This window comes from Streptopelia decaocto, assembly GCF_964273445.1.
Source record: "Streptopelia decaocto genome assembly, chromosome: 2".
NCBI lineage: Eukaryota > Metazoa > Chordata > Aves > Columbiformes > Columbidae > Streptopelia > Streptopelia decaocto.
In genome coordinates this window covers 125652827-125664830 of record NC_138655.1, presented here as the reverse complement: position 1 = coordinate 125664830, position 12004 = coordinate 125652827, and the positions used below count along the sequence as shown (strand labels likewise).

The following is a 12004-nucleotide window of genomic DNA, read 5'->3' as shown; positions in this document are numbered from 1 at the left end:
CCATCTAGATTTGTCTGAGCACAGAAAAATGTATCTTTAGAATCAACGGACAACCATACTCAATAGATCAGCTACTTACTCAAAATATGTTTCACTGAAAATGCAGAACATGCCTTCGGATGTGCTTGTAGTTTTACTCATCGTTTTAAGAATTTATTGCGTGCACATGCATACAAGCAAGTCTCTCTCTAAGAAAGAGTCTTAAGAGTAGTACTGTACATTTCAGGTGGTTAAAAAGAAACAAAAGATATTGGTTTTCAGGTTTTTACCCAAATATACTTCTCACCACCACATTATTTTTATATTCACTCCCAAGCAGTGCAGATATTTATTAAGTACAAGTGAGCATAGAAAGGCAAATAGAACTCTACATAAATTGTGAATGAAAATGTTAAGAAAATTATCTTTTGAACCAATTAAAGATGAAATAGCTTAGATAAACCATGGCAAGTAATCGCGTAGTAATGAAAACAAACAAAATCAAAACACATCAAATTTGTATAGAAACAGAAAAAAACCAAATTTATCTCATCAAATAATTACAACAATTTCATTTGCTGGCTGCAAATTAGGAGAAATTTCGAAGAAAAGCTTATACATTGAGTTTCTAGATAACTCATATACACCCAATATGTTTTTATCAACAGATATTACAGTTGCAAAGGAATTACTTCTTGTTCATGTGAACACACAAGTCATATGAAATTCATGTTAAAGCTTATTGTACAAAGGTTCAGTTTTGCAGTATTAATCTAAAACTTCCCAACTTTTTTTCAAATGTTTAAATTGACATAGATACAACAAATGGATAATCCCAGATGCACAAAGTCTTTGAAAACTCTGGTGAACTGAAACATGGCAGTCACATACACATGAGAAACAGCATAAACACCAACCAAAGAAGAAAGAATAATAAAACTCATTCATTTTATATTTTTGCTGTTTTCACAATGACTATAAGGGATGTCTTCAATGTTGTTTGACCCTCACAACAGCGTAAGAAACATTAAATCCACCTATAACCATATGTCAAGTGCAAGAGCCTGGGATAAAGAAAATAGTTTAGTGTTTACTAAATATAATGCTGTAAGAGCATGTATTCATCAACTTCAGTGCCACTATCAGCTTGTCATAAATTATGCTCACATGTTACAAGATCAGAATATCAGCTGAAAGGAAAAATACATTTCATTAGAGACAAGTCACCACACTAGGCACAGCGTTCTTCACTGAACTCGCGTCTTCAGTGTACTGCTGACAGGACGGTAGAGGCTCATTCTGGCAGGCACCTTAACATATATTGTAAGATTACGCATGGCAGGAGAGTATACTGGTGGTATTCCATATGTGTTATCTTCATGGAGATAAGGGGAAGTTATACTAGGAAAACTGACTTTTAGCTTCTCTCAACATTGGAGACAGCACGAAGAAGCAGGAGACGTGAACAAGACTAAGCTCTTCTGATTACCACTTTGCTGGTGAGTTGCACCTGAAGTAGACGTGTGTTGCTAGTATAAATGAAACGGCAAAGTGCTCCTGATGTAGACCTGACCTAACTCATCAAAACATATTTCAACGAGAAGGAGAATCATCAAAAACTTTCTGGATTTGAGGTAGATAAAACTCAGCAAGCTATATTTCTGAAGTTGATGGTCATCTACTGTTAGGTGCTACTCATTTCTTGCAGTTAACACACATTCAAAAAAAACTACAAAAGTTTGCTTAAAGTTTATATAACATCCATTATCATTACTGAAATATGACCAGTTACTGCAGTTACTTCTCAGGATGATTTTTTCACTGCCTGCAAAACAGGAGGCATTTCCTCTCCAGGAAAGGTCACCATGATATGCAGACGGTTTACCTCAGATGACTGTATGAAAATAATATAGAAGAACTGAGAAAGGGACATATGGTAAAACCCAAAAATAATACATTGCAGCTTACACTATGAAAATCTGAGAGCCCATGTTTTGCGTAAAATATGAAACAATTAAAATAGTGCAAATAGAAAAGCTACACGTTTGTAGCTAGTAGTAAAGCTGCTTAGTGTTAAAAGGCTTTCACAGAACAGGTTTCTGGGGTTCAATACTCAAGTTAAATTTCACAACTTACTATGTGAATGTTTAACCATGCATATCTCCTAATATTATTTCAGACAGAAAAAAAAAAAAGTAACATCTATCGTACAGTAAAAAATACGGGTATAAATGCACATTGTTGTAAGGAGCAGGATATTTTAATAATTTAATAGGATGATTCAATTCTGCTATTGCTTTCAGATGTCCAACACAAAAGATCCTGTGTTTCTCAGAAACCCACTGTTGCTACCAACATCATGCCCATAAGTTCCTATCATCATGCTACTGCTTCCCATGGTTACACTATTTCCTCTCAACTTCCCATCCTTCTACACCTCCCATCTCCCTGTGGGATCCTTAGTTCAAGTTGAGAACATCGGCTTACTCCTTTTTGACCACACTATAGAGCACAATCCCAGACCTAGCATAGTAACATCTTGCTGGCTGTCCTTTTTTGCTCATGCAGTCTCTTTCTACACAGTGCTGTAAAGATTTTTCTGTGAAACACACAGAATTTCTACTAGCTTGAGGCATTTTTTTGGGGGGTGGTGTGGGTGGTGGTTGTGTGTGTTTGTTTCGTTTTGCTTTTTCTTTGGCTGGTTGGCTGGTTTCAGTTTGTTGTTGGTTTTGTTTGTTTGTTTGGGGGTTTTGTTGTTGGTTTTCGGTGTGTGGTTATTTTGTGGTGTGGGTTTTGTTTGTTTGTTTGTTTTTTACTACAATCCATGTTTTATGTGAACTTTTATTTTAAATAATGTTTGCATCATTTCTTTTTAAAACATCATGGCTTCATCATTGTCAGCTCTGATCAGTCCTACATCCTTTAACACAGATTTCCAAATTGCATTGCAAAGCAGCTTCCCTACAAAGTGAAACAGAAGTTGGATATTCATTTTACAAAGCCAATGTGTGGGTTTGGTTACAAATACTGGAGTAATTCTCGAGTATTTCCTTCAAATTACTTTTTTTAATACTTGTAAAGTTTGATTTGAGAGAGTGCTGATCCTTATTCTGTGAAGCAAGCTAGCGTCATTAGGATGACAAAATCAAGTCTTATTGTGGCAAGAAGAAACATCATTTAGTGTCAACAACACACTGCTATTGATTTGAACTCCTCCTTGCCTCACGGGTGAAATAACAGGCTCCTACACACAGATTCTCTAAGCATACCAATAGAGGAGAGAGGCAAGAAAAATACTAAAAATGGCTGTATTAAAGATACAACAGGAAATATATGACTCATGAGATGTAAATTCTTTTATCTGTATGGAATAAATTGAAGAAGAGCTTAATATGGCTTCTGCGATTTCTATGGAGTTAGATTAGAACAGAAATACACATACCAATAACACACCAGATTTAGGCTTCCCAACGAGCATCTCCTAACTGCTCAGCAACCTTTGTGAAACAAGCCAGATTCATTTTCATTATTTAATACATGACTATTCAGGTTTTTAAAATGACACCTTATTTTAGCAATCAGTGTAAGATGGGGAACTGAATGAGCATACAATGTAAGATATCTTTTCATATTACTGGTGGGATCTCTTTAAAACAGAGCTAAGAAACTGTGTGCCAACAGGGATAGGCTCACTCTTCTTCTATTTCTGAACAACAGACTGCAATTTGCAGAAAAAAATCCATATATTTCTTAAAAGATACAAAAATAATAAAACCATGGTTAGCAAAAAAAATCAATATAAATACTGCTCTGCACATTAATAATCCTTTTTTAGAACTTAAAGCTATGCCGTGAAGGAAATTTGGAAACAAAAAAAAAAAATGTAGTGAGATGAAATACTACTTATGTTGTCTAACTGCACCCAAAACTTAACCTAATTCAAACACTTGCAGCACTGAAGTTAGTGTGCTAGAATTCCACAGTGCATCTCTTAAAATATGAACAAAGTAATATACAAGGCATAAAAAAATACTTCAAGATAACTTCTTTTTAAACATACTGAAGTGTATGGAACAAAGCTATTTTCATACCACATCCAGAAAATGGATGAGGTGTGAAAGAAATCTCTTGTTTAATGTGACCTTTGGCTGTACTTTCACTTGTCATCATTATGAAGTAGCTACTTTCAGTGCCAACACATAAGCTGCGTTACATTACCCTATAACAGTAGTAGCACGTCTTTCAGGAAGTGTTTTATACTCCGAGAAATGGGTGGCAGAACGTATTGACAGCATTTACCTTTGCAACTGCTTATAATAGGTCTTATTCAATAATAAGACCTCATTTACACAAGGGAAGAAGAGTGACTGTACCGAATTTCATCGAGCATATCACATAAACTAGTACATGTTGAGGAACTCCCTTGGAGTTCTCAGCTTCAGTGAAAACATTCAAACAAGGAGAAACGTAAATCTCAGTTTGGAATTCTGCCCCAAATAATAATATTCAGAGCTTTGTTACTGTGCACAGACCAAAAATACTGCATCGTTAAGATCTGCAACATACTTGACTTTTCTTAACATATGTAATTAAGAAAATATTTCTGGAAAGCAAATGAATTTGAAATTCAAGTAAGATTAATAGAACAAATATGACAAATTTATGTTTTATACAATGGTAGCAAGCTGCAGAAAAAAATCAGCAGCTATCATTATCTAAAGCTGTTCATCTAACACCGTAAAGAGAAAAACCATTGATACATACTGTACACACATTTTTATCCATGTATATAAATCAAAGGAAACAGCTTCCTTTAAGGCAAGCATATGAAGATACTAAAGCAAGATACAAATTAAATATTCATACATTCAATATTTCAAAATAAGGAATTTGGATATACACATGCATAATTTAAGTTCTATAGTGAAACCTGTCTACAGAGGCCATTTCTTCTGTATTTCAACAGCACTAAAACTTGAAAAGTACAATGCAGCCTTCCCATGCTGTGTTAAAACTTTAAAGCATATAGTAATTCAGTTCAAGCACTAAACATAGAATAAAGGCCACGTTATGCACATGGCATTTTGCAGAGGAGCTGCCGCTCTGCCCTATTCGTGACAGCTCTGAAACAGGCTGTCGGTCGCAGAGCTCCCCTGCAAGGCGGATTCCGACTGCCCAGAGAATTACTCCTTAACCGAGGTCAACCAGGCAACTCCAGGTGAGAGGCCCATCGGTCCTGAAAACACCAGTACTCGGAACTGACTCTGAGTCAAATCCCGATCCCAGGCACCCGTTTTAAACTCCACAGAGCTGGTGCTCATATGTGAAGCCTACATTTGGCCCTTCACATTGTTTTTATACAGCCACCGAAGTCCCTCTGGAGAAAAATATGATACTTCTGACCTCGTTAATTGGCAAAAGAAAGCAACGCAAAAACAGACTTCACAACAACATGTTGTGCAATAGAAACTACTCTTTGTGAACACAGAACCTGAGAGTAGTTTAGAGACAATAACACAGAGATGATACATTTTCAGAGCTTATAAATTCCTATGCAGGCAAAAAACACTGTGCGTAAAAAAACCCAAAAAACTACTACCCACCTTCCCCCTAGACACGTATCTTCTTCTGCCTGTGTCCAAAGACACCACCATTCCTCCCCATGTATTTAAAACCCTGTCACTAAAGAAGAACTCTCATTATGAGTTATTAATCTGAATATATTATTTTCTTATTAGAACTTAAATGTATTAGTTCAAATATCAAGAGTCGCATTTAAAAAACATCCATTTTATTGGGACAAAAATATCTCAAGTTATCTTTAAGAATAATTAAATAACAATTAATACAGGGAAAATAGAACTATTTTCTTTCTATGTGTTCTAAAGTTAGCATTTATCTTTGCTCCTCAGAGGTCATTAATTTGATCTTGACATATCTATGGAATAATAGAAGCAGGAGCTAAATAAGTAGAAAAGTTATATTAAGCAATATAGAGCTAAACAAAATCAGTATCTACATGGTAAATTACTTCACTGAAAACCATCTATGGATTCTGCAAAGAATATACTTTTGCCTTAGAGCTAGTACTTTAATTTTCAAGAACCAAGAAAAAAAAGAAAAAAATCAAAACTAGTCAGTAACAATGCAGCGTCGAAAAGCAATAAACTCAAAATTAAGTTATAAATAATTTAAAGCATGTCATGAAGATGTATTAATAATTCATCAGATAAATAATTTACTAAATAATCAAATAAATAAATAATGAAATACATAAATAAATCAGCAAATAAATAATTCTGCAAAATAACCTAAACAATAAGTCACTAAAACAAATGACAAACCTACAAAACTACAATGATTTTCTAAATTCTGATAGTTTTAAATAAACAAATGTATATAAACTAGATCAATCTTTGGTGGTTAGAGAAATATTTTTCACTGCTATTGGTAAATTCCTGATTACACTGCACAAGGATACAATTTTAGATTTTACAAGAGTGCAGTTTTTCCCTTGTAAATTATTAACATGATTGCTACAATACATCCTGCTCTGTATTTTACACGTAATCCCTTTATGTTCCTCATTTCCACCCCTCAAAAAAAAATGAAAATCTCTTTACAACATTCTTAATTCACACATATATATACATATACATATATATATTTTTTTTCTTTTCTTTTTCTGGGTGCAGTACTTACAATACTGCAATAGCCTTCTTGGTGGTTCTCTTACTGTCTTCTGCAAACCTTCAGAAGTTTTGCTGCAGGGGGAAAACAAGTAGAATAACCTTAATTATTACAGATGGTATCTCATTCATTAGCAGATGACAACATTTTATTTGAAAGCACAAGAAAAGCTGTTTTATAATTCTACAAAGCAACTTAATGTGAAACAACCATTACAGTTTGCAGACTACCGAAAGTTTTTAGAAGTCTTTGGTGGAACGAGTTCAAGCAGACTGAGGCCTGTTTCTTGTATTTAAGCTGACACACAATCTGTGCAAACTGGCACTAATTCAGATGTAAAGACAAACCACGAGAAGGACAAAATACTTGGCTGACATCTAATGTTATCCTTGATTTTGGAAGTTCATAGTCCTTGAAAGAATACAGTGAGATCATTTAATATCCACTATCTAAGTACATTCACAATTTAATTAGAACACTGCACTCCAAAGCCAACACTGGCACCATAAAGGTCAAAATCCACTCATCTCCTGAATCAGTTTTCATTTCCCATTTATTTTAATCAATAGTATTGACAGTCACCATAGTTTTCCTCAAGTGGTATTCCCTAAACATAGCAGTTAAAGAAATGTGCCAGAAGTGTAATAATGTTAACAATTTTTACTCATCCTACGAAAACGTTTATTTGCTTTCTTCTATAACACATGTTACAGGAAAGAGTGACATATGGTTTTATAAACCATGCTACTGACATGGATTCTTGATTTCTCTACAGGTCTGTAAAAGGGAGTGAACACATCAAATCTGAAGTTATATATCTTACATATGTATGTTTTTTTGCTACTCGGTTCAAAGAAAAACATGATGTAGTGTTGTTTCTGCTAGTAAGATCTCAAATGGTTGATGGTGTTGTTGTATTTCAGCAGTTAAAATTATAAAGGATAATTTACTCTTAAAACTACCTGGGCACATTATATTTAACAAGTCTCAAATTCTCTTTAGGGATTATAATAAGGAAACACTTTGCTTAATCATAAATTTTATATTTATCTTGGCTAAACACCCTCCTTTGGATAGACTGCCATGTTTTGTCAAGAAAAATCAACACAGTGGAAATGAAGTACTTGTTCTGTTGTGTGGTCATTCAAAAGAGTATGTAGAAGTAATGTTAATGTGCACCAGCGCTGCTGATAATTTCACGCTCTCATACACTCATTTCAATTTGCTTTAAAAAGGACTATTCCTCCTGGCCAAATATAGTCATCATGAAAAAGCATACCTCCCTTCTGAGCTAACAAGGCTGCAAGCCCCAGAACAAAACAGTACAAAAAACTTCAATATTTTAAGGAATCTGAAACACTTTTTTCTCAAAATATATGTTTCTGAAGTGGGACAAATGAGACGACTTTTTTTTTTTTTTTTTTTTTTTTTTTACTATGGTATTCTCTTTTAGTGTCCAGGTTTCTGTTTGAAAATGACAATTCCCACACCACATCTGCAAATCCCATCTAGCCCCAAAACAAACCATACATATCCCAAATTCTTCTTTTTTCAAAGGAATGGATTCTTGTAAAAGCAGTATATACCTTCACACATGAAAAGATTTTGAGGATTACTGGGACATGCAACAGCTCAGGAATTGTCTGAGATTCTGGAATCAGACCTTCTCTAGGAAGTACCACTTAGACACAGATCATCTTCATTCATCTGCATCTTGGCAGTCTGGTAGCAAAGTGATTTTTCACCAACGGGTTGCAGTAGGGCTACAACTGTCATTAAAAACACTGCAATGTCTTAAAAACACTTTTTTCCTCCTTCCATTTAAAATTTGCTTAGTTTTTAATCACTTTCATGTTTAATTTGTGCTTCTACTCTATAGTACGCAACTATTTCTGTTTAAGTTAGAAGGTCACAATTCCCTGATCAAACAGACATGTAAATAATTTAAAGAAAGAAGACAAAACAGCCAATGACCTGGGATAGAGCCACCTTTCTCTCTCTTGCAATCACAGGCAAATTCCATCCTAGACAAGAAGGACAGAAACTGAATGCTATTCCATTCCTCTGTCCTACCAGCTGGTCCTTTCCACCCTGCCAGCCCTCAAATACAGCGTAGTTGCCTTTACTCAACAGATCATTCAAAAGACTGGTCAATGGACAACTAAAGCAAAAGTCAGAGCCATTCGGGGCTACTTCACAGGGCAAGAACACTAGAAAGAGAACAAACTGTGTGTTCTGTGCTCTGAGAAGCTGAATGCTACAATAAGGAAGCCGCCTTGCTAGTACTTAAATTAATTGGGGTGAAAATGCAAGGAACTCAATTGTACCACGTATGCAAGAACAAATTTCAGGTATTCACAGTGGCAAAATTATAAATAAAGGTCACAGTAAAAAGCATCAAGCAACAAGATCACCGCCTCTTCACCTCCTGATATTGCCATCATCAGAAAGTTTCTTAGTTTGCAGGTATAAATCAGATCAAAGGAAAGCGCATACTGCTGCTCCTCCCCTTGGCAACTCGTGAACCACAGAAATTTGAAAAAGAGATTACCATACAATTTCAAAATTTTGAGCAGGAATTTTTTTTTTTTTTAAGTTCAAGAGTAAACACAGGAGAAAACAGAAAGACTGGAGAGACATGCGTAACCAAATTATAGGCAATGTAATGTACTGACCACTATATTCTGACTCACATTTCAACGATTCTCTGAATTGTTATGAGTTACATAGAATATTTTGCTTTATCAATGAAGGGAAGAAAAACAAACAAACAAAACCCTGCAATGGATTATAACATTCAAGAACTTAAATATTTCAGTCCTTTCCAGGACAGAAAGCTCATTCCTCTACCATGCTTTCCTCCCGCTATTAAATACAATTGATCAATTAAATTAAAAATTATCTGTTCCCTTCACATAGAAAGATATTTTTGTGACTCAATACAGTACTTCATTTAAATTTTTAATATACCTCTGATTTCTTCTATCATAGAAAGCAAAGAGGCACTTGTTACCCATATTGTATAAGTCTAACTAAAAACTGTAAAAGTAACCCAGTCTTACAACCAATTATGATAATTTTGAGTGTGTTGCTGGTAAGAACTTTGAGTATTTCTTGAATAACTTCTTAACCAGCTTCTTCCAAATGTCTCTTAGTAAAAAATCAATTTTAAAATATTAAAACATATAGTAAAATGTGAAATCCCAAGCTACTGAATCAACTGCTATCAATACAACACAGCTCATTTGACTGTTATGACCCACATTTCCTAGTTGATTTTTAGATAAAAACAAGCAGATTACTAGCAAAGGTTTATCTCAAATTCCCACATGTACAGCATGCCACATTAAATATATGCAAATCAACCTCCTTCTCCTCTAGTTTTTTTGAGCTGACAACTCATATGACCTGAAGCCATGGTTAACGATTACAATTATTTGACTTTCATATTTATATAATCAGTCATCAGATATGCATGTTAATTGATTTTAACAGATAGTTTTGTATTCTAATGATCAACAGTAAGCGTACATTTTATCAACCTCTTGATTTATAAGAAAATAAAACTTATATCAGTTTTCACAATTAACCCTTCATTGTATTGATCTGCAGTATTCACTGTGGACTTCTCCATAATACATTAACCTGGAAGTAATCCAAACTATGAGATCTTTATTCTGGTAGCAAAATTTGATTTTTCCAATTAAAGACACTCTTCTATTGTGTTTAAAAAAAATTACTACTCTATTTAAACAATGCATTGTATATTAATTAGAAAGAATGAAACATAATTAATCTTTAAATAAATGGAGTGGGCAAAGAATTAATTTAGTTATTTTCTATTCACATTTTCCTACTTAAAGTTCTTTTCTCTTTTTCAAAGAACATTAGTTGTGCACTTCTTGATTCTAATAAACACTCAGATGTCATATGCATGACAGAATACAACCCTACATATAAGATCCATATTTCTCAAGTAATAGGCCTAAGGCCGAAGCTTTCCTCCGTTGCAGTCACAAAACATACTACTGAATGAGTTTACTTTTTTTTTTCTTACACAGCCGAAAATTTATTCTTTGCAATTACATTTTTATTTCAAATGTTCTATTTATTGAAGCATCAAATACAAAATTACAAATTGCACAGATTTGCATAGGAAGGACTGACTACTTTTAAAGTTTCAACAGTATGCCTTTTTAAGTTTCTACAGTGTGAAAGCAGCATCTTACACAATTAATGGTGGTTGTTCTTTAAATGTATTAATATAAAAGAGAGTGGATATTGCATTTTGCTCTCAAAAAGATCAAATCATCTCTTATTCCATAGAAGGGTTCTCCCGATTTAGGTCTTAGTAGTTGGTGGACTTATGCTCCAATTCTGGTAAAGCAAGAGCTGACTAATCCCTTTCTTGGTATATCTTAACACGGATACACATACTGTAATTTCTGCAGAAAATGCAGAATCTTTCTACTTTCTATAAATAACTGAATGATGTGTTCAGTCTATTCATCTTTTATCCAGGTGAGCATCATACAGTCTGGGTTCCGCTACCATTACCGTTTTGGCTGTCTGCTCCAATTAATTTCAAGTGAAATGTATCCATTATGAAATTTGGGAATACATTCTCCAGGACAAAAAGCAGCATAAAGACATGAGAGCACTCAGCTATATAAAGCTGATTCAAATTCCTATGATGTATCATGGACAGAAGAAACTTAAAGCCATGTTAGCACAATCATGAACAAGTACCTTAATCTCTAAAACCCTGTTTAATGGACTTTTCTGATTTTTAAAATGTCTTGATTTCACACTGCACATGACAGAACTATTGAATATATGATATGATTCTGTTGCTTTCTTAATAGTTGCTTTTCTTAAACTAAGGTCTGGCATGATGGTAAATACTGGTAATGCAAATAAATTCTCTTCAATCTTTCCCTTACTGGGATATCCATTCTTGGTGTCCAGCAGATCCTGGATTTCATCCTGAACACAATGAGAAAGTCTGGAGATCTGCAAAAAGGGGAAATTCATCCCACACTAATCACTAACCTAATTTTAACACCACAGATACCGAAGCAGAAAGCCCCTCGTTTCTTTTGCACATTGCAGTGCTGCAAGCTAACCACCCTAAAGACCCACTATAGGGTTTATACTTCTGTAGCCAAGGCAGACCTTCGGATAAATGGAAGGGTGAAGTAAAGATTCTAAAGTTATATGTGAAACTCAAATATAAATGGCAGAAGAAAACAGCAGGACATGAAAGGTAAGACAAATACACTGAGAAGAAAATCTACATATATTCTTTATGTGCTAAGTTCTAATGAACTTGGAA

The 12004-nt window shown here is 34.4% G+C and overlaps 1 protein-coding gene across 12 annotated transcripts in view; it reads right to left on the bottom strand.

Annotated features, from left to right (window-relative positions):
• TBC1D5 (TBC1 domain family member 5) overlaps positions 1 to 12004 on the bottom strand; it is a 315400-nt gene that overhangs the window by 281487 nt on the left and 21909 nt on the right. For 10 of the 12 annotated variants that reach the window (XM_082046566.1, XM_082046568.1, XM_082046562.1 and 7 more), the window contains one exon: positions 6682 to 6743. Coding sequence is in view for 1 of the 12 variants with exons in the window: in XM_082046561.1 (XP_081902687.1) it covers positions 6682 to 6743 (62 nt within the window). In the remaining 11 variants the exon portion in view is untranslated. Of the gene's footprint in view, positions 1 to 6681; positions 6748 to 8643; positions 8690 to 12004 lie in introns of those variants that run through there. The other 2 variants (XM_082046571.1, XM_082046567.1) reach the window with 2 other exon arrangements.